The sequence below is a fragment of the Rhinolophus sinicus genome, chromosome 14 (genome assembly GCF_057876585.1).
Source record: "Rhinolophus sinicus isolate RSI-liver-muscle chromosome 14, RSI-T2T, whole genome shotgun sequence".
In the NCBI taxonomy this organism is placed as follows: domain Eukaryota; kingdom Metazoa; phylum Chordata; class Mammalia; order Chiroptera; family Rhinolophidae; genus Rhinolophus; species Rhinolophus sinicus.
This window is the reverse complement of record NC_142514.1, coordinates 141,925,256-141,948,902: the sequence shown is the minus strand read 5'-3', so window position 1 is coordinate 141,948,902 and position 23,647 is coordinate 141,925,256. Positions and strand designations below refer to the sequence as shown.

The window sequence follows — 23,647 nt, the reverse complement described above, 5'->3', positions numbered from 1 at the left end:
AAGAGGGACATGAAAAGACAGGACAGTAGGAAAATGGGGGTGGAGAGAAGAGCAGGAAAGATAAAACAGGATGAACAAGCAGGTGAGAAAGAGAGAATAAGAAACAGAAGGAAGATGAGTAGGCCATAAGTACAGGATGAGAGAGGAGGCAGGAAAAGGAAATGGGGATAGATTGGAGAAGAGACAGAGAAAAGACAATAAAATTGGGGAGGAAGAAAAGCAAAAGGAGAAACAGGTAGAAATAAAAAGGACAAGAGGGAGAGAAAAAAAGAAAGGGAAGAGTGATGGGGATAGAAGAAACAGACAACAAGTAAAAACCAATGTCATTATACCATCATTTGTTGGGTAAAGGCTTTCTAATGCCTGGGCCCCACCCCTAATGAATAGCCAGGCCCTAAACTAGGGCAACAATAGGCTTCAGTCCCATGGGCATCCTCCTGAATAACTTTTCTGCCTTCCCATACCGTGTTTCCCAGAAAATAAGACCTAGCCAGACAATCAGCTCTAATGCGTCTTTTGGAGCAAAAATTAATATAAGACCCGGTCTCATTTTATATTATGTTAGATAAGACCCAGTCTTATCTATTTTACAATTGTAAAATAAGGCTGGGTCTTATATTAACTTTTGCTCCAAAAGACGCATTAGAGCTGATTGTCTGGCTAGGTCTTATTTTCCGGGAAACATGGTAACTGGCTAGAGTTTTTAGGACTCAACCCCAAGCTAACATAGAACCCACATCTTGCTCTGAATCACCTTTTCCCATGCCTTCCTCCCCCACTTACTCCTGTCACACCCTTGGACACATTCAGTCTGGGCCAGGCCCCCAGAAATAGGGCACATGCAGTAAATGGGCCTGACCCAGGCTGGGGAGGAGATCGTTAGAACAGCCTTGCAAACAATCCTTCACCCACCCCAAAAGGCCAGGATGCTGCCTCTTCCAACCGTCTCACAGGATTCAAAGTGGGTCATAGAGAAGTGCTTCAAAGTTAAAATCAACTAGCAGCAGGAAGGGTGGGGTCTTTTTCAGAGCTCTGCTGACAGGGAGAATGGAGGAGGTGCAGAAAGACAGGATGTTGGCCTTTAAGCAGTGGTTCAGAAGAGCTGCACACTAGACGTCATAGGGACTGACTCAATTTCCATCTCTGCGTGAGGTTTGGACAAGTCATCTAACCTTGCTGGTCCTCAATTTTGGGCCAAATGATAATACCAATTCAGTTATCTTGCAAGACTGCTGTTGGCAAAGCACTTGGAAATGTAGACAGTATTGTGGGAATGAAGATAATGAGGCCAGTCAAGATGGAAGACCCATATGTGGGCCAGTCACAAGAGGCTTCTTTGCAAGGCTGAGTTTTAGGGACGTGGCACTGCACACTGGACATGCACACACAGAGGCTAGTCTGAAAAGTCGAGACCCTTTTAGGGGCTGGCTATTCCTAAGAAGGCCATGGACCAATCGAGATGCCACCCCGCCTGCCTCTACAGACAAAAGGGTAGATATAAGGGTCCCCTGCCAATCCCTTAACCTTCCTTCTGCTTTCCCAGAGGCCTAAGAACCCACAGTAGAGGCAGAGGAGAGGACTAGGACAAATGCTTAAACATCCAAGTCAGGAAGCCAAAGGGAAAGAGTCGGAAGTGGGAGTGGCGAGCACCACAGGACCTGGAAAGAAGGAGGCTGTGGGTCAAAAATTAGGGAGTGCACCAGGTCAAAAACAGGCAAAAGTAGGAGGTTGGCTCACAGCTATTATAGGTTTAACTCTCAGTGGGAAACAAATAAGTAGCCATCCCCATGGGTCAGTACCTTCCTGGAGATGGGCTAGCAGCGAACAATTCCCTCTCCGACTCCCGTTCTACAACTACTGTGTCAGCCACAAACTCTAGTGTTTACTAATATTTGGTCTCATATTTGGTTTCATAATATCTGACGCTGTCCTTGCTTTTGCCTAAATGTGCCCTTGCTTCTCTAAGCCCCAAGATGAGCCTCTCCACATCCTGCCTTTTCCACACACACATGAACCACCAAGCATGGTGCTAAGGGAGTTTTGAGGAGCAACTACACTGGGAAAGGGGGACCTCTAGGCTGAGGAGGTGAAGACCCTAAGAGCCCACCTTTCTAATGCCAAGGAAGAGAGGTCAAAGGATTGGGATCTTCCCAGACTCACTCCACCAGGCACACAGCCCAATTTGGTTGTGTTTCCCATCCTCCTATGCCTTCCTCATCAACTAAAAGCTGTGATTGCCAAAGCAAGAAAATAACCTGGGAGGAAGCCTGGGTAGATATAGGAGGGAAAAGTCCCACTGAGGCAAGCTCAACTTCTCTCCCTGAATCTTTGAGACAATTCAGGCCAGGGGTGTCCCTCCCCGAAGGCTGGGCTGCCTTGGGCTCCCACCCCAAGCTACTAACCTTACTAGAGAGCCTGTTTGCCTTTAGAGACGATCCTCTGGTGCTTGGTGCAAAAGAAAATTAGGTAGTGAACAGGCCAGGTGGATGCAGGTACCTTCCCACCCACCCTCCCCACTGGCCTCAACTTGGGCCTTGGAGCATGAGGGTCACAGCATCTCCTAGTGCCCCCAAACCAACTCAGTCCTCACCATCTATATTGGGAAGGGAAGTCTCCCTGCCTAGGCTTTTGGATGAAAATGAGGATGAGAATGAAGATGAGCAGCTCTGCTGGGTGATAACACTAGTAAAGACAGCCCCTTTGTGAAAGAAAAAGGAATGTCCTCAAGGACAACTATCCAGAGGCTCAAGGGGCAGAGCTAGAGAGATTGGTATCCAGAGTGAGGCAGGACCAAAAGGAAGCAACAGGGTAAGCAGGCTGCAGCCTGGAGGCCAGGACTGGGCTGTGGTCACTTCAGAGATGAGAGGTTCTTCCAGAGGACAGGGACTTTCTGAGGGTCCCCCAAGCTTGTTCCAGGCAAGTATCTCTGACCCTAGCCTATCATCTTGAGGTATCAACTGAGAAAGTCCCTATAGCTGCCAGAACAAGCTGTGGGAGAAAGCACACAGTTCACTTACTAAGAACTTGTGGAAGGACAAAAGTATCCAACAGAGTGTCCTGGAACGGAAAGCCAAGTTCTAATCTATGTTCTGCTCCTAATTAGCTGTGGGACCTGGGGAAAACTACTTAACTTTTCAGAGCCTTAACTTCCTATGCTGAAAGTATTTTAATGCCTGCCCACCTAAAAACTTTTCTTATCCCAAACTCCTAAACCTGTTTCCCCTTTTCTGTTTCCTAATTCCATGCAGGGTACTACCTCCATTTAGTCACCCACGCTAGAAATCTGGGTGTCATCTAGACTCCTCCCTCTCCTTCACCCCTCAAAGCCAGTTACCAAATTAATCCTTTCCTTTCCATCCCAAGACCTTTTACCTTGCCTAGTGGTCTACTGCAATGACTTTCAAATTCCTATTGTCTCTCCCTTCTTTCTTTTATACAGACCATTTACATGTTACTTCTAAAATGCAAATCTGACAAATTCACTTCCTTGTAGAAACTCTTTTGCAGTTCTCCGTCTCCTACAGGGTAATGGCCAACCCTTAGCCATTCAGAGCCCTTCATCACTCTAGCCTCATCTGCTACCCCTTCCCACCAACACATGAGTATCCAATGTCCTAACCACAAATATGTCAGATTCTCTTGAACCTCCATTCCTCTGCACATAATGTTTCCTCAGCCTAGAATACACGTTCTCCTCCATCCGCACACAGGATGTTAGCACAAATGTCATCTCTTTTGTGAAGTGTTCCACCCAAGTCCACACTGTTAGTCACTCCTTCCTCAACACCCCCATAGCACTTAGCAAATTGTTCCATAATTATTTATGTACCTTTCCCAGACCAGACTGTAATTCTTGATGGCTGGGATTGTATCTTATCATCTGTGAATCCCCATGCCCAGCAGAGCCTGGCACAGAGTAGGTATCAATAAATGTTTGTTGAAGAAATAAATGAGGACTCCACTGAAATAATAGATATGAAAGTGCATAGTTTAGGCAAAAGTGCTATGGAACCATGAGGGAGGGGGGTTGTTACTCATTTTTGGAGTCAGCAAACCCCAAACAGAGAAGGGAAGAAAGGTGTGGGGAGTTAGGCTGCCCTTGAGAAGGAGTCCCAGGGCTGGGAAAGGACAGGACATGGAGAAGATGCCCCACTGCACACACTCCCACAGCTGACTAAGCAGCAGCCAGCAAGCAGAGACCAAGGTAAAAGCAGCAGAAAGGGAAGGAAGAAAGAAAGAGAAAAGAGATAGCTGATACCCCAAGCTCTCTGAATGCCCAGGCATCACAGCGGTGCTGTCAGAAGGGGGTGGGTCAGGGTGGGGCTCCATCTGGAGGAAATAGGAAGTGCTGTGGTGGTAATAAACAGGGTGGACATGGACGGTGGTGATGGAGGAGGTGGTGGCGGTGGCGGTGGTGGTGGTGGTGGTGGTGGCGGTGGTAGAGGAGCAGGAAGAAGAAGCAGAGGCAGGTGGAGAGCTGGTCCCGTGGCCGTCAGAACTGAAAGACTGTCCAGATGAAAGGCTACGCATTCGCCGCAGAGATACCCGGCTTGTCAAGAAGTGGCCAGCCTCACCCTCTACCAACCTCTGAGATCCTAGGCCATGCTGTGGCTCCGTCAAGCGCTGCCGGACACTGCTCTGCAGACTGGGGGCTGCAAGGAGAGTGAAGACAGTGTGAGGAAGGGCCAGCCTCCTTTGGGATGGCAGGCAAGCAAATTTGCCCATGGAGAAATGCTTGCTGGAGACCACACTGGACCTTTGGTGCCCAATCTGAAGAATGGGGCACCTCCTCCCAGAAACCTCCCACCAGGGGTCCTGAAATGAAGGGGAAATTGAAGGTAAGGTGCCCAGGTCAGTTTTAGTGGCAATTCCAATAGAATGAGACCTAGGGCCAATATTACTATAAAGGGGGATGGCAGGCAGTTAATGGGAGGACACAAGCAGGGTAGGGTAGGATAGGGGTTTGGGGCAAGGTTCGGGAGAGCACTAAGAACCAGCCATTTTAGAAAGCCAACCTTAGGAAATAATTCACAGCTAAGACCAGGATTTATACAGAAACATATTCAGTACATCATCAATAGTTGCATGGAAGGAAACATAAAAGTGGAACAATGGGAAAAAGATAATATATCCAGTTGCTGGAAGAGTATATAGCTATTAAAAATGCTGTTCATGAAAAGATTTTAAAACCATAGGAAAATTCCTATTAAACTATTCAGGGAAAACAAAAGGATACAAAACTGTATGAGCTATGGAATACAAAAGACTAGAGTTTGAAACCAGGCCTTTCCACTTATAGCTGTGACCCTGAGCAACTTACTTCTCTGTTTTAATGCCTGATTTATAATATCCTGCAAGATTGTCATGAGGCTTCAAGATAATGTATTAAAAGTGCCTGACACACTTCATGGCACTCAATAAATGATAGTGGTTATCATTATCTTGACCCCATAAACTATTATTTTAAAATTTCAGACTGAAAGAAAAGGTGCTCAAATATGGTGGGACTATGGATGTCTTTTTTATGCTCATATTTGCTCTTCTTACTTCCCAAATTTCCTTTAATTAGCACGTAACCATAAAAGAATCAGCTCTTGGATTAATGCTGCAAATCAGGCTCTTGGAGAATGATGGCCACCATACACAGTTAAGGACTACGTGGGCACCAGGTAACTGAGGAATGTACTAGAGCATTCCCCTGGGGCTCACCCCAAGCCCTGGCTGAAAACAGAATTCATACCTTTGTTTTTCCTCCTCTACTCTGATAGAATGGCCTCCCGCCTTCTCCATAAAAATGGGAGAAAGGTTACATGGGGGGCAGAAGCCTTGGAAGGGCCACCAGGGAGAGAGCACAGTTCCACGGTGATGGAGAGCTTGTGAGGCAGGGCTTCTATGGCGGGTGGCTTTCAAGGCATGAAAGCAGGGTGGAAGAGGAAGAGGAAGCATGGAACAGGGAGAAGGAAAGGGAGAGAGAAGGGGGAAACAGAGACGAAAAGGGAGAAACACAAAAAAGAGAAAAGAGGGGGAGGATCTTTCCTTCCCTCTCTCCATCCCAGCCCAGCTGGGAGAAGGGCTACCAGGACATCTGTCTAGTTGGGCTGAAAGAAGAAGCCCAAGCCTTCCATCACCGTGGGTGTTCTCTCTCCAGCCCTCAGCTGAGCAGGCTGATTCCTCTCACCCCCGAACCCTTCCCTGCAGTTAGTAAGGGTGTGCTGAGAGAATAGAGGGAGCAGGCAGGGGAGTGAGGCAGGCAGGAGAAGGGGCCCGTGGGGGAGGAGTGTTGGTTTAGTCCCAAAAGTCGGAAAAACAAAAGCCCCAAAGGGGCTCCTCAAACCGGGGTATTTCCAGAGGGACTGATCATCCGAGCCGGCAGATGCTGAGCAGAGCGAGCGGTCACTGAACCTACGCCCCATCAGCCAGGCAGCATCTAGGGTCCAACAGCCAGGCCAAAAGGAGAAGAGAATCTGATTTACAGAGGGCTTCAGCTTGCCCACTAATGGGATAAGGGAAGGACCAAGGGGCAAGGAGTGGGTAGCTCAGAGCTAACGAAGGTCCCTCCCAACCCAGAGAACATAGGAGCTTTTAGATCCGTATATCATGATCAAGCTCTGCTTGCCAGTGAATTTAACCTTGTTGGGCCTTCGAGTAAAAGCCCTGACAAGAGATCGGACCAGAGAGACAAAGGGTCTTGGCCAGGGGCAAAATATTATTGAAGAAATTTACATATTAATCTTGTCTGGAGCTGGAATCCAGCCTGATTAAAGAATCTGGCTTTCTGAAAGTGAGCCCCTAACCCAGCCCCAGATTTTTGCCATCCCTTCTGCACCCATGGGATACTGGCCCAGAACAACAGCTTTTCCATAAGGCTCTAGTCTACTCTTATCTAATAGAGCCTCTGATCCAGAGAAAACCTCAATGGGGCCAGTAAGGGATTAGAAGTTCCTTCATTCACTGAAGAATTCCCACAGAGTGTTGTCTCTTTCGACTCTGCTCTACTCAGCTCTTATCATTCACAGGGGAGAGAAGGGAAAGGGAAGATCCAGCACAGAGGGTGGGGAGGTCCAAGAGTTCAGGTGGAAAGCCAGACATGCTTGTGCAGGCGATCCCTCCTGATTAAGAACATCTTTCTGGCTTGGAGTTTTTAGGGCTGTATCACTTCAAGGAACTGTCTCTTCCTGAGGTCTCACACAAAAAGCCAGAGAAAGAAACATCATTCCATTCATGTACTTTAGCAATTAAGAACAAAGAATATAAAATGAAAACAAATAAAAGCAATGAAATGAATGAAATGGTCAAAATAAATGCCATATTTTACGTGACAAACCACTAAGGAGATTATAAAGGTAGATGAGGGGCAGCATGGGGGAGAGGGGTAAATGAAGGGATTTAAAAAAAAAATACAGAGTGAAGGGAGACACTTAACACAAGACCCAGAAGGGCAGACAGAGCACATCACAAGGAAAACCACTGAAAGGACAACTATAAGGGAATATTCTGACGCAAATCGTGCTTTATTGTTCAAGGTCATGAGTTGAACTTGGTATCTGCCCCTCATGCTGTTTAAGCATGGCAGTGGCCAATGACTTTTCAACTTCTGCATCAAAGGTTCCCTCCCTCGTCCCCACCCGAGAGGTCACCTACACTGCATGGACAAGGGTGACACAATCTCCTCATCCATGTCATCCACGTCGTCAGTCATGATGAAGTGGGCAGGGTTGGGTCGCGAACTGCCCATCCAGCTGGGGTCTATGTTGAGGGCAGCCACCAGTGTGTGGATGCCAGGGTTATTGACAATCTGGAAGCCACAGAGGATCTCAATCTGCTGCCAGCGGTGCAGACGCTCCCGCAGTGCTGCTGTCACCTCACTCAGAGCTTGCCTGAGGACAAAGGAAAGAGAATTGCAGGCAAGAGCTGGGTGTGAGCCCCATCAGGCACGAGGCCTCTTAGAGGAGCAACGTGGGGGGATATGTGTACATAAAAAACACAAATCGCAAACTTAAGAGCAAGGTGGGAGTTGAATAAGGGCTGGGGCAGGAGACCAGAGCTGTCCCTCTGCCAGTGAAGAAGTAAAATTGGGGTTGGAGGCCCTGTACACACTCAAACTCTAAGGGTGGAATGGCCTTTGCCAGGGCTGGGCAGCAGGTGCTACTTACTTAGCCGTTAAGATTTTGTGATCTACGTCATCCAGGGAAGAGCTGTGGGCCACGTGGAAGGTGCCAAAGAGCGTGTTTCTCTTCTTTTTTATCTTCTCAGCCTGCAAAGATGAAGGCCTCAGCTTAAAAAGAGCAGGGATTAGAGGTTGGGAAAATGACGAATGCCTTTCTGTGGCGGGGTCCCCCTCTCCCTAGCACAGCTTAGGCTGCACAAGAAAAAGGAAGAGAAGATAGGAAAGGGAAAAGGAAGGCAAGGAGAGGGAAAAGAGTTGGGAAAGAAAGAAAATAGAGGAAACAAGAGAAGCAAAGGATCCCCTGACAGTACCCTAGCCGCAGGAGGATGCTGCCCCTGTGACAGTCTAGGGCTGGCAGAGCCTTCCCTCTACCTGCCTCCACTTGCTGTACCTTTCCCAGAAGGCAGGTGGGAGACCCCCACACCCTCATTCCCTGCTCCAGAAGCTTGAGGACATTGTCAGGAGCTATATATTAGGAAAAGAAATAGAACCCAGCACCAGGATATCTCCTTGTCCAACAGGGGGGATAGGGAGAGGTAGAAAGGAGGAAGGGCAAGTGAGAGGGAGGGAGGCAAAGAGAAGAGAAGAGGGCAACAGGAGGGCAAGTCTCACCCCCTCCTTGGCCACCAGCAGCTGCTTCTCGGCATTTTGCTTCTTGATGTTGTAGTATTGCACCTCCACCTCATGTGTCAACTGCAGCCATTTCTGAAGGGCCTCTGGAGCATACCATGAACTGTGTGATTCCAGCTCCTTCTCTGCTTTCCTCAAGGCCTCCCGAACCTGTGCAGCCAAGAAGATGTGAGTGCACTTACTGCTGCCATCACCTTCCCCAATGCCTCTGAATGACACTTCAGAATTCAGTTCTTATCTGCTATCTTATGTGAGCTTTACAACTCTCCCAAGAAGGAGAAAGGGCAAGGATTAGTCTCTGTATTTTATATGCAAGGAAACAAGCCAGTGAAGGAAAGAACCTACTCAAGGTCATACAGAAAGTACAGTAGTCCCCCCTTATCCATGGGGGATAAGTTCCAAGACCCCCAGTGGATGCCTGAAACCGTGGCTAGTACTAAACCCTTTATATGCTATACCTTGTTTTATTGCACTTCACAGATGTATTTTTTTTAATAAATTGAAGCAAGACTCTCCACCAACAAAAAGATTATAACTGCTTTATTGCAATATTCACTTTCTTGTGGTGGTCTGGAACCGAACCCACAATATCTCCAAGGCGTGCCTGTATGTACATACATTTTATGGCTTCTCTTTGGCATGTCCGAATTGCCAGCATCACTACTCCTGTACTTTGGAGCCACTTTTAAGTAAAATAAGGGTTACTTGAACACAATCTGTGTGATACGGTGACAGTTCATCTGCTAAGTGAGATGGGCACTAAGTGACAAACCATCATGGTTACACTGGACAAACGGATGAGTCACGTCCTGGTGGGACAGAGCGGAACAGCGTGAGATTTCATCATGCTACTCAGAAGAGCACGCAATTTAAAACTTAGGAACTGTTAGATCTGACAATTTCTATTTCATATTTTTGGACAATAGTTAACAGCAGATAACTGAAACCATGTAAAGCAAAACCTCAGGTCAGGGGAGACTACTGTAATTTCAACCAGAACTCAAATTGAGATTTTTTTGTTGCTCTTTTTTCTGCTGCCAGACTAGAGCACTGTTTTCCCTGCCACTAGCTGCCTCTCCTGGTCATGCAGCCAAGCTTAGCAATCTTCCCTACTCTCTTAAGGCACCAGTCAGCTCAGTGAATCATCTTCCTTCTGAAAGTTGGGGTCTGTGCTTGGAGGTCAAGACAATGTGGCAGAAAAAGCACTTGACTGGGAATCTGGAAATTTGGTTCTGGCCCCTGGTCTGTCATGCAACCCGCTGTGTGACCCTGTGGTTCCTATAGCAGATCTCAATTCAGTGTGAAGAAAGACTTTCTTGATCTCAGGAGAGAGTGAGCGCTCCATCATGAGAGAGATGTGAAGAGTGCATGCCAGAGAGACCTTAAAAATAATTGCTACTCCAGAATAGGATTGGCCTGAATGCTCTCCAAAGTGTTCTCTAGCCTAGACTTTGCTTATGATTCCCCCATCGAACAGGGCAGGTAGGCTTTGAAGGGCACTCTCTAGTACCCTTGAGAAGACAAGAAGCATGCTTACTCTTAACATGGGCATTGCTAACAGAAGCCAAGACATAAAAGGACCAATGTGTAAGCAGAAATCTCCTCACAGACTTCTCAGCAAGGCTCATACAGTGAAGCAGACAGTCACAAAGCACTCAAGTGAGAAAGATGTGAAAGTACATACAGACAGCACAAACACTGGATTCCTTGCTATCTCACTCAGGTTACGAGTATAAGTGATCCCCAACTCCCCCATCTGGGCACTGACCTTCAGCTGGTCAGAATCCCTGAGAAAGGGGATCGAGAGCCGTCTCATTATGCCCAAATTCAGCCAATGGGCCAAGTCCTCTCCACAGCCTAAGACAGACTGGGAAGGCCCTAGCTAAGGACAGAACACCTTTATTCCTTAACAACCAATAAGCGGGCCAGTCTTCACTTGGTTTTTGTCCCCTGAAAAAGAAACTATAAAACGACCCACTCCTGGCTTTTTTAATTTAAAATGAAGAACAGACACTTTCAAGTCTAACGCACCAAGTCTGAAATGTATGACCAAGTTCTACATTAACAGTTAAAGCAATGGAATAAGCTAAGAAGGGAAGAATGAAGAGAGAAGAGAAAAAAGAGAACAAATAGAGGGAAGTGTGATAGCTGGGGAGACACACAAAAGGGCTAGCCTAACAGGCTCAAAAACTGCTTAATCGGAGAAATAATTACAAAATAGGGAACAGGGAATAGGACAAGGGGAGGCAAAGAGACAGAGACAGACACATCTTACACACAAAAGTAACAAATGCCTGAAGAAGAAGAAGACAACAGATAAGGACTAGGGCAAGTCAGAGTCTATTGGTCCTATTGTTTTATTCTATGGCTATGGTTCTCAGCCTTGTCATATACTGGATACACCTGGGGAACTTTAAAAATGCTAATCTCTGGACCCTAACACAGATTCTGATTTCACTGATCTGGAGTGTTGGCTTGAGCATCAAACAAATTGTAACACTTTCCAAGTGAAAGGGATTAGAAAGGACAAATTAGTAGTCACAATATTGCCACGGGGATATGAAATACAGTATGGGGAATATAATCAATAATGTTGTAAAGAGTTTGTAGGGGGTCAGATGGGCGTTGTCCTATTAGGGAGACCACTTCATGGACTGTGTAGATGTCTGACCACTGTGCTGTACACCGAAGCTGAAGCTGAATAGTATTGAATGTCAGCTATAATCAAATATATACATACAGAAGGTGCCAAAAAAATGTATACACATTTTAAGAAAGGAAAACTATTGAAATTGTAATACTCAATACAATATACTGCTAACAAAAGATGAATACAAGTCACATTTGACTTCTGCAATTACAAGAGGTGCTCAAAGTGGTTACCATCAGCGTCCAGACACTTCTGATTACAGCAAACTACTGCTTGAGCAACGCTGATCAAAGTGTCCACTTGTATATATTTTTTTGTCACCCCCAGTATATATACAGTCATGGGATGTGGAGTACAGCATAGGGAATAAAGTCATTGGAATTATAACAGCTATATACGATATTAGAGGAGTAGTCAACTGGGGGGAGATGGGTTATCCCTTTGTGAGGGGTGTAAATGTCTATTACATTGTTTTGTATACCTGAAACCAAACAAAGAGAAAAGATTCATACATCTAAAAAAATTAAACTAAATTAAAAAAAGTAAAATAAAATGCAGCAAAGTTAATAACCACTGGTCTGTGTGCTTTAAAGTATTATCAACTGACTTCAACTTCCCCATAGGATGCAGTAGGTCATGGCAAAAGAATAATTCTGATTCAATACGACATCTGGAAAAAGCTATATAAGTTATGAAAATTTTGAAAGACAAATTATTATACTTATGAAACATACATCCAGATTTCTTTTGGGGGCATTTACCGAATTCTGGGGCTGTGCAGGAGAATAGGTAGCTAGGCCAAAGAGTGGAATAAAATCGCCCATCTCCCTCAAGACATCTGCAATATTTTGAAGCTACGAGGTGCATGAGACTAAAGAGCTAAATTCAAAACCTCCAAGTGGCAGAAATGAATCTCTTATAGTCTTTCAGGGCTGAGAAGAAAGAAATACACCAGCTCACAATAAAAAGTCAGGAAGGAGCATGCCTGAGAAACCAGGAGAAAGGAGCAATAGGCCAAGTCTTACTAAAACTACAAACCAGTTCCAACATAGCTCAATGTCTGACTGGCTTGGGGTGAGCAGGTCCTCAGCCATATATATCTATATAGCTAACAGAATAAAGAGGGAGCCCTGTATCTGATGGAGATAGAATAACCAGGATCCTCTGTTATTTTTTGTATACACTGTCCAGCATTTAATACAAATAAATTACAAGACATGAGAAGAGGCAGGAAAATATAACCAATAATCAAGAGGAAAAATAAGGAGTCCCATAAATGATACAGATGTTAGAGTTACCAGACCAGGACTTTAACATAAAAAACGCTGAAGAAAATACAGGAAAAAATGGACACAATAGATGAAAACATGGAAAATGTGGACCAGGAACCAGAATCTATAAAAGAGTAAAATGGACATTCTAGAACTGAAAAATACATTATCTGAGAGTAGGATTCTACTGAATGGGTTAGATAGTGCAATGTTCAGAGCAGAATCCAGGATTAGGGAACCCACAGATAGATCAATAGAAAATAACCAAACCAAAGCACAGAGAGAAAAAAGAGCAGAACTGAGCCTAAGAGACATGTGGAATACAGTTAAAATGTCTAACATAAGGACTGGATTCCCAGAAGGAGAGGGAGAGAGTGGAGCAGAAGCAACATGTGAACACTGAAAAAAAAATGTGTATTCTGTAATTGTTAGGTAAATGCTCTATATATTATCAATGAGATCAAATTGATTAATCATATTTAAATTTTTTAAATCCTTGCTAATGTTTTTGGCTGCTTATTATTGAGAGAGATGTATTAACATCTCTAAAATTTGATTATGAATTTGTCTATTATCCTTTTAGTTTTTTTCAACTTTTGCTTTTCATATTTTTAAATTATTAGATATATCCAAATTAAGGGTTGTTATATATACTGTTGAATTCACACATTTATCATTATGAAATGTCAATTTTTGTTTCTAATAATACTTCTAGCTCTTAAGTTTACTTTGCTTGATATTAACATAGTGACCCCCTCCTTTATTTTGATTAGTGTTTGTATCATATATCTTTTCTCATCCTTCTACTTCTTTTTGTTTATATATATTTTTTTTTTTTTTTTTTAGTTTCAGGTGCACAAGACAAAGCAAAACTTAGACGTTTATCATTTATATCCCTCACACTGTGTGAACCCCCTCCCTCTCATCCTTCTACTTTTAACCTTTTTGTATTCTTATATTTAAAGTGTGTCTCTTGTAAATGGCATATAGTTGGGTTTTCTTTTTTATCCAGTTTGACACTCTTTGCCTTTCAATTGTACTCATACTGTTTAGTCTGTTTACATAAACTAAGTCTCAACATACATGAAAGGATTGAAACCATATAGCTTATGTTCTCTGACTACAGTGAAATTAAACTAGAAATCAATGAGAAAGATAACCAGCAAAGTCCCCAAGTGTTTGAAAATTAAGCAACACACTTCCAAATAATCATGGGCCAAAAAAGAAATTGCAATAGAAATTAGAAAACGTTTTGAACTGAATGATAATGAAAATATGAAATATCAGACTTGGTAAATACAGCTAAAGTAGTGCTTACATGGGAATTTATAGCTTTAAATACGTATATTAGAAAAGATTAAAAGTTTAAAATCAATGACCTAATATTCCCCCTCAAGAAGCTAGAAAAATAAGAGCAAGTTAAAAAAAAATGTTTTTAAGTGTAAGACTTCTACATTGAAAACTATAAAATGTTGCTGAGAGAAATTTTAAGACCTAAATAGGTGACAGGATAAACAATACTCATGGATTGGAAGACTCATATGGTTAAAATTTCAATTTTCCCCCACATTAATCTATACATTCAATGCCAACACAATAAAAACTCCAGCAGGGCGTTTTAGGGGTTTGGGGTGCAGGGGGTAGGCAGCAGAATGACAGGCTAATATGGAAATGCAAAGAACCTAGAACAGCCAAGGCCATCTTGAAGAAGAATAAAGCTTAAGAATTTAATACTATCAGCTATTAAGACTTATTATAAGAAAGTGTAGTATAAGGATAGACCACAGAACAGGATAGAGATTCCTGAATGGTCACCTAATCTAATATCTACCTGAGGGAAAAAAATGAACCTTGACCTCCTACCGCATATCATATACAAAAATTAATTTAAAATAAAGCATATCCCTAAATATGAAAAGTTAAACAATAAAGCTTCTAGAAGAAAATTTAGAAAGATATCTTGGGGATAGGGAAAGGTTTCTTAAACAGGACACAAAAAGCACCATTAAAAAAAAAAAGATTGATTAAATCAGACTTCAGACTTCATTAACATCAAGAACTTATTTGCTAAAAGATAATATTAAGAGAGCAGAAAAGCAAGCCATGGCTAGGAGAAATATTTGCAATATATATGTACTCATATGTATATTGAGAAAATGACCTACATCCAGAATATATAAAGAATTCTTACAAACCAATTAAGAAAAAGACAGACAACCCAATTTTAAAAACGAGAAGAGATTCTCAAAGAAAATGGTCTATAAATTTAAGAAAAGGTGTTCAATACTAGCAGCAATTAGGGAAATGAAAATTAAAATCACAATGAGATATCACTACATACCAGTTCTACATACCAGAATGTGTAGAACTGAAATGTCCAAAAATACCAAAGTTGTAACTCAACTAGAACTCTCACATATTGTTGATGGCAGTATAGATCGGTACCACTATTTTGGAAAACTGTTTGGCAGTTTCTAACAAAGCTAAATATTTAATGCCCTGTTATATATCAAACAGAAATAAATGCTTATACCCACCAAGAGACATATGCAAGAAGGTTCATAGTAGTGTTGTTTACAAAAGGCAAAAGAAAACCTAAATGTCTATCAACAGGAGAATGGATACATAATTTCCAGTATACAATGGATTATTACTCAGCAATGGAAATAAACCAGCTATCACTTTATGCAATAACATAAATGCCTCTTACAGTCATAATGTTAAGTGAAAGAAATCAAAACACAAAGAATATATACTATATAATGCCATTTATGTGAAGTTCAAAATCAGGTGAAACTAACCTGGTTTAGAGATTATGACCATAGCTACCTTTTGGATTGAATATTGACAGCAGGGGGCAGTAAAAGTGAGCTTTCTGGGATGCTTAAAAGATTTATATTTTGATCTGGATGGCAGTTACACAGGCATATGTATATGTAAAAGCTTGCCAGCTGTATACTTTTAATTTCTCTATGTAAATACCTCAATAAAAAAATCAACAAAATAACTGTTATCACCTGTTATCCACTGTTCTTTGAAAATCACAGTGACAATTTTTTGCAACTTTTTCACTACTCTTATTGGTTAAGAGTCTAGTAACTCTTGGAGATATTCTTTGAGCCATATTTCAAAGTCCTCACACGAAACTTTCCAGCCAGACTCTGGCCCCTGTCCTTTACCCACCTCCCTCAGGTGTCCAGGAATGTGTAGACTCTCTTACCTGTTCCAGCTCCTCCTCAGCATACTTTTGGCGGCTCCGCTCATTCTCAGTACCCTCCCGCAGCTCCTTCAGCCGCTGGGCTTCCTGTTTGGCAAGGTTGATCTCATCGCGCAGCTTCTTCTCCAGATGTACCTTCTCCACCTCCACTGTGCGGTGCTCCTCCTGGGCCTTGTGCAGCCTGGGGGGCGGGGGAGGGAGGGGGAAATGGGTAATGCAGAGAGCTGGAGGAGGCCACGCAAGGGGCGCCAGCCAACACACCGTGAGGGGGAAAATGAGGGCTCCAGCACTCAGCATGTATTCTCCCTAGTTTGTTGACTCTCTGGCTCTGAGTTAGCTCAGGGCCAGCAGAAACCACAGTCGTTACTATTATTCTTACATTGGCCATCATTTTGCTGCCAGTAATAAAGGCTGTGAAGCTAGGTTCCCGGGCATCTGAATCCTTCCTGTAAAGTGTCTGACATACAAAAATTATAATAACTACTAGTTTACAACATATTTCATTTCACATCTGTCCTCCCTGCAGATATATTATTTTATTGTCAGCCTGGGACAGGTGTGGATATGAAGGTGTAGATAGGGGAAGTAACCGCAGGTAGAACTGAGACTAGAATTCCAATCTGTATGACTTCAAATACCATAGTTATTCCCCTTATACTGGGGTATCTGGAAGGTTCCATATAAATGTAGAATACCCTGCAAGCTAGACCAAAGGTCCAGAGAAAGCCTGACGGCTGATATGACTGGGGTGGTGGTAATGGGGAGATTTAAGGAAGATGAAAAAGGAACCACTGAGCTGTACCTCTTGGACTGACTCCTGAGTATCTATTCCTAGAAGCACAGAAAGAAAAAATTCATGCCAAAGGGGCTGGGCAGGGCTTGGGAGAGAACCCCTGCCTCCCTCAAGCCTGAGTTCCCTTCGTAAGTATCTTCCATGATGGGTAATAGCTCAAGGGCATTGGTTACAATGAAAATATATCTTTTTAACCACCCACACAATCCTTTTGTTCACTGACAAACCTTCTATCCAACTAATCCTCCTACTTTCCTCCTTTCTTTCTTCCATGTATCTATCTATCTTCATTCATTCATTCATTCATTCATTCACCAAGTCCTTTCAGGTATCTACTAAATGCCAAGCTCTGTGCTAAGCCCTAGGTATACGGAAATGAATAAGAAAACTGTTCGTCACTGAGGACCTCATGATCTAGTCTAATTTAGACAAGTAAACAGATAACGGTACACAGTGCAGCAAGTTCTGCAGTAGAGATATACAAGGTGTTGGATGAGCCCAAAAGATGGAGTGATCAACTTCACCTGAAAGGAGTCAAAGGCAAGGCATGGGCTAGACCCAGAAGAAAAAGTAAGAGTTTGCTAATCCCTCTGGATGAGGGAAAGGATTTAGCCACTGTCAGGTCTTCCTACCTTAGTAGGAACCACCAAATTACCGGGGGACCAGGATAGAAGGGGGAAAGCGTGATGAAGAAGACGAGTGATATATGGCTTAGACTTGAGCTACAGCAGAGAAAGGGTAGGCTACAGAACAAGCAGGACCCACAGACAAGAGCGCTGACCACTGAGTTAAGTAGGTCAAAGTATAACAGGTGAAACAGAAGAGGCAAAAACAGAACTCAACCTCTAAAAAAAATCCCAAGTCCAGATTGTCAATACCTGAAGCCTCAGAAAATGCTGGGACAAGCAGGAAGGAAAGAGGAAGAAACATCTAGGCTACATGCTTCCTGCTGACAAACTGCAATGCAGTCTTCTGCCCACTTTGTCCGTGGAGAGAAAGGGAGTTGAACCTCTCAAGGTACACACCAGGTGGCGCTACATACACAGCTGAAAACAAATCAGAGGCGCCATTTCCTGCCCTATCTCCTTCCCTGGGTGAATACCTTCCTTTATTGTATTCCTCCATGACCCAACTGCCTGAAATTACACCAGTAGGGATTCAATTCTTCACTGAAATAGTCTCCTGTCTGAAAGCAGCCTCTTGAGAAAAGCCTATGATACATCTGTCTTCTCCATATAATAGGGAACTCCTTTAAAGTATAATCAAAACTGACCCACTTGTATAGTCTTAACAGGATCTAATAGAGATGAAGACCATAAGTACGACTGGGAACAGAAATGAGCAAATAAATGTCCGTCGAGCTTTGCCCCACTCCATCTCCACAGAAGACGGAGCATCTTGAAGGTAGCAATCAATTAGCATTACAAGTAAGAAAATTACACAGCCTGCCTGTCTGTAAGCTCTGGCTCTAAAGTAGTTGTTTGACTATGGACAAGTCTGTTCCCTGTACCAGGCCTGTTTTTTCATTTTTAAATGGGAGTCAAAATTCCTGCCTGCCTCAAAGAATTATCTTGAAACCCAATGAAATCCTAACTGGAATGCACATGGAGCATTACATTTATTCACCCAAAATATCAAGAACTCTGCAAAAAAAAAAGGCAATGGTGGCTGGTAGTACAGGCCTATTAAAGGAAGGAGGGACGAGGTGGCATGTGGCTTTGGACACTGTCAGAGGAGGATATGTGTGTGTACACACGTGTTAGCCTGTCTCCAGGCATGTGTGTGCATTTGTTTCTCTAAGTGCCACAGTGGTCAGTTAGCTCTGGAGGCCTTGGGGATCAGGGAGGATTGGGAGCTTAGTTTTATCCCCAAACTTGGAATGTCTCCTGCCTAGATTCTTTGCCTTTGGAATGAAAACAGTACATGTTTTTCAGACAAATGAAGAATGGGGACTGCCCAGACAGCAGCATTTAGCCCCCAGTTGGCAAAGGGCCTGGGAACAAGGAGCCCAGTAAAGTAGCCAGGAATCAGCTCTGAGATAAAACTCCTCCTCCTGCCCCCTAGAAGACCAGCCCATGGGAATGTATCTGAAAGCGCTGCCTTTACTGAGACAGCACCCTTTGGGTGTCAGAATTCCCAGCTCACTACTTACTGATATGTGACCCTAAGCAAAGCACTTACCCTCTCTGAGCCTTCATTTCTTCAACACTAAAATAGGGATAATAATAGCACCTACCTCACAGCATTGTGATGATTAAAAACAACAACGCATTTAAGGACTTAATAATACCTAGCTCACAAGAAATCCTTTCCCCATCCCTCCAAAGAAAATAGTATCTATCATTTAAAAATAACAGAAGAGAGCCAGACTTAATTTCCTTTCACATGGATTCCTGCAAAGACTTCCCAACTTGAGTGCTTAGGCTGCCAGAACAATCGTCCTAAATACAGTCCTAAAGTAGTCCTCTCCTCAAAAACAAAACAAAGCAAAAACCAAACACCTGCATTGACTCTCTGCGGCCTTTTGCATCCTACTCAACTTCTCCATGTGAGTCGTCAGGTGGCAGGGGTCTGGCCTCACTCTATGCATTGAACCTTAACTACCAGGACCTCCCCCTCTCTTTCAAGGCCACCTCCTCACAGTCCATCCACTCATCTCCTGCCTCTGTGCCCTTCCAGTCCTTAGGGTTCTCGTTCCGTAAGCTGGCACTGAGTCACTGCACTAAGTGTGTGCTCATTGCTCCTTCTCAGGTGTGAGCTTTGTTGCTCCAGAAGCAGTGAATTTCTTACAATTCCCAGCACAGACCTGGTACCTAGATGTCAGGGAGTACTTAGATCGACTGGCTGGCACCTTTTTTCACAGCTAGATCTTCTACAATAGTTGTTAGGCCATGTTTTATTTAAACAGAATCCCAGACTATCAGAGCTAGAAGGCCTGTAGTGCTCTCCCAGTTCCACACCTTCATATTACTGATGAGGAAATAAGTCCTAGAAGGGAAAGGGATTTGCCCAAAGTCATACAATAAGTGAGTACTTATGAGATTTAGAAGGTATTAGGAAGAAAGATCTGTGCGGTTTCTCTGGGGAACAGTGCAGAACAGTTCATTGTGTCTATTTCTACGGGAAGGGAAGCAGTCCAGAGGTAGGATGAAGGACAGAATGACCCCTAATGAGCCATCCAACCAGGGAAGCTCAAGACTTCTGACAGCTGCACATCTCTCTCTCTGAAGCTCAGAGGGAAAAAAGACAGAAGTAAGCTTCTGCCCTGGGTAGGACTACCTGCCCATGCAACTGAGTGGCAGGAACCTGGACTCCCGGTGCAGCGTTGGAAGGATGACACAGCCTGGGCGACCGTGTCAGCACGGTCTCAAGGACCAGGTAGCCCACAGCCCCAGTGGAAACAGGAGGCTCCCCAAAGCTGGCAGCACCAGAACTATGGGAAGGGGCAGGTCTTACCTTTCCTGAAGGTCATGCAGACTCTGCTCAGCTCGGTGTAGCCCCTCCAGATCCTTCATCATCTTCTTCATGTGCTCCTTGGAGTAACGGTTCTGGATATAGGCAAACCAGCAGCCGCCCACACCAATAACGATAGACACCACCAGCATGAAATCCTTGAGGTGGTTATGGCGGGTCACTGCGAGAGAGGAAGGGCATGGTGAGTCAGGATCTGCACACTTAGCCTTGCAGGCTCCACTGCATCCCCTCCCATGAAGGCTTCCCATTCAGGAGGAATTAGTTTCTCTTCTTAGATACACACGTGCCACACACTATTACAGTAAGCTCCGTGCCTATTTCTCTGCTATGTCAAGGCCTAATTCGGGAAGGATGAGAGGCCTCAGAGCAATACAGGAAACTTATTAAATCATGCTTCCCTAATGTGCACGAAAGAGAAAAGCATTAGTGTTTTCTCAATATATCCCAGCCATCTCTGGTCCAGGATGAGCTCAGGTGCCCAGATGCAATGGTTTCTATCCTACAGAGTAAACAATGCCAGGGTGCTAGAGTAGATAGGAAGGTATGGGTATATAGCAATGTCGCAGAGCTTGAAGTCTGCCTGGGGGACTAAAGTTACTACAGGAACTAGGTCTCCTGGACTACTAGGCTATTCTAGGTATGAGGTGCAAAGTCCAGTCAGGTAAAGGGCTGTAAGTCTCATCTATGGAGAGCATTTCTGGGCTGTGGCCCAATCCAGAGACCAAGCAGAACAGGAGCCGCCTCAAGAGAGTGATATATATGAGACATTAACATGCCAGGAACAGAGGGGCAGATCTCCCTGCAGAGAATGCCTGGTAACAAACTGGTGGAGGGCCAGGACCCCAGTCACCAGCTGAGGTTCAGAGCAACAATCAGTCTCCAGAGAAAAACTGAAAAACTAACCAAGGGACAACAGAAGATAAGAACAAAAGCCATGTCCTAAGAACTAAGCCAACCAGAAGAGGGGCACTCCTGGAGCCTCACATTGTTTCTAGTATACCGCATCTGGGCCACAGTGCAGGAGACCTGAGAGAGACACCGTAAGGAGAAGGCGGCTGCTGTGATAGCCCCTACCTGGGTTGTACCACACTTGGGATAGAGTAGCTGTGAGCTCAGAGGACCCTGGATGTGGGAGCCAAGGAAGGAAGTAAAGAGGAAATGACCTCCTGGTTACCCTCAGATTGGGGAGAGGAAGAAGGAAGGACTGACAGGATCCCAATGCCTGGAAAGGACAGGGGACAATGGGAATCTAAAAGGACCCAGGGAGAGCCACCAAGTTGAGGCAGTTTAGACAATACGAAAAAACTCATGCAACTGGGAACTGCATGAAACTGAGGACCAGTTTGAGAAAAAGGGTTCCATTCATAGGTCCTCACTGACAGGCTGAGCAGCAGGACATGAGGATGGTGTGGGATCAAAGACAGATTAGTACATTCTATTTCCATCCAAGGGAGGGGAGTTACCAGGTCCAGGTGGTAGCCATGTCCTTTACATGTTTATGCCAGACTCTCATAGATAAAACTAAGGGTCATCCAGTGGCCACCCTCTAGCCTCCTGGCAGACCTACACTTCCAGCCATACTCAAGTCCTCACTTTCCTGCCCCTCAAGTCCCATGAAAAGATACCTATGCAGCACAGAGAGCTGCCTTTCTTTCTGGAACACACCTGCCTCCTACACAGCCTCTACCAGAGGCTGGTGTACTCTCTGGCTCCTGCTTGTTAAAAACTTTTAATCTTGGCTTCCCAGAGCTTCTCAACTCCAACATTCCCTATACATTCCTACCAAAGTCAAAGGTATTCTTGTTCAAAGAAGATGCCATGCAATCAGCAGCGTCCCCCTACTACCACCAACACTTCAAAGTTGTGAAGGTGGACACACAGAGTAGGTGCCTATCTATTCTATTCAGTCCCTTATTCCACCTTGTCCAGATCCATTTGGAACACGATTCTATTATTTTTTCCAGCTTCATATTCTCATCCAAGTCAGGAATAAAAATTGCCAATGACCAGGGCCAAGGATAGGATCTAAGGTAACACTGTTCCACCTATCAGTACCCTCTGGATCTCATCAACCAGTTTTGACTCCACCTAAATGTACAAGAATCCACCCCACACATACACCCCTCTGCCTTGCCAAATGCATAGCTAAGGCTCAGCTATACTTCCTGTCACATCCTATGAGCAACCAGGCTTGGCAGGAAGAAAATGACTCTAAGCCGGCTGAGTTTTTCTGTGACCCCTACTGATCATTACTTGTCCATACGCCAGTGTCAGCACAACACCGACCAACACACAGAAGGCACTCAATAAATATTCATTGGATTGAATCATTACTGATAAGCCTCAAGTATGAGGTCTCCCTTTCCTTAATCCACATAAGGAAGGAAAATAGAGAAAATACACAATGTACCAGGCATTTATATTCATCATCTCTACTTCCCACAACTACTTTCTCAGGTAGAGTAGTATTCCCAGTCTGTAAACCAGAAAACTGAGGCTCATATGGGGCACTGACTTATTAGAGTTCATAAAAAGTGACAGAGCTGGGATTCAACCCCAGATTTGCCTGACTGCCTGGTCTTTCTGCTACCACTTTCTCACTACAACTTTCACACACTTCAGCAGGTATTGTTTCTGCTTTGTTACATGCAAACATCTCTCACCATGGAGATGCCTGTATCTCCTGATCTAGCCTGCGTGTGACTGCAAAAGTTCCAAGGCCTGAGTTTTCCCACCAAAAAACCTCCTGGGAGCTGACTGGGGCATTGCTATCAGGACAGGCCTTTAAGGTTAAATATAAGGCATCATGTGGAGAAATTCTTGTGCCATCAAAAGAGGCATCCAGCACTGAGTATTAGGAAGTCTGGGTTCTATGGTGCCCAATTTGTTATGAAATTCACTTCCCCCATCTGGACTTCAACTTCCTGTAAAATGTATTATCACAAATGCACAGTTGTAAATGGAAGCGCTTAGAGGTGTCTTGGAAATATTCAGATGGACATATCCAGTAGGTAATTAAGGATGTGGATATGGGTTTGAGGAAGAGCTAGAAGCTGGAGAAGTGGATGTGAGAATTATCAGGTTCATTCAGTGGAGCCCTGGGCTGAACCCCAGAGTCCTAAAGGAATCTGTGATGGTTAATTTTATGTGTCAACCTGACTGGACTAAGAGATGCCCAGATAGCTGGTAAAACATTATTCCGGGGTATGTCTGTGAGGTTGTCTTCATAAGAGATTAGTATTTCCTTTTTTTTTTCTTTTAAAGTGTGTTTTTCCAGGACCCACAAACTCCAACTCAAGTAGTTGTTTCAATCTAGTTGTGGAAGGTGCAGTTCACAGTGGCCCATATGGGGACCAAACCCAGCAACCTTATTGTTAAAGAGTACCACGCTTTAACCAACTGAGCTAACCGGCTGCCCCCGAGATTAGTATTTCAATGGCAGACT

General features: G+C 44.2%; 1 protein-coding gene across 8 annotated transcripts in view; it reads right to left on the bottom strand.

The window, feature by feature from the left end:
- The window catches only part of STIM1 (stromal interaction molecule 1), a 183,512-nt gene that overhangs the window by 1,986 nt on the left and 157,879 nt on the right, over window positions 1–23,647 (bottom strand). For 2 of the 8 annotated variants that reach the window (XM_019732634.3, XM_074335859.2), the window contains 6 exons: window positions 20,185–20,362; window positions 15,939–16,116; window positions 8,780–8,947; window positions 8,154–8,254; window positions 7,642–7,877; window positions 4,586–4,652 (listed from right to left, as the gene is read on the bottom strand). In XM_019732634.3, coding sequence (XP_019588193.2) covers window positions 4,586–4,652; window positions 7,642–7,877; window positions 8,154–8,254; window positions 8,780–8,947; window positions 15,939–16,116; window positions 20,185–20,362 — 928 coding nt within the window. Of the gene's footprint in view, window positions 1–2,402; window positions 2,446–4,258; window positions 4,653–6,334; window positions 6,428–7,641; window positions 7,878–8,153; window positions 8,255–8,779; window positions 8,948–15,938; window positions 16,117–20,184; window positions 20,363–23,647 lie in introns of all 8 variants that reach the window. The other 6 variants (XM_019732632.3, XM_074335857.2, XM_074335860.2 and 3 more) reach the window with 5 other exon arrangements.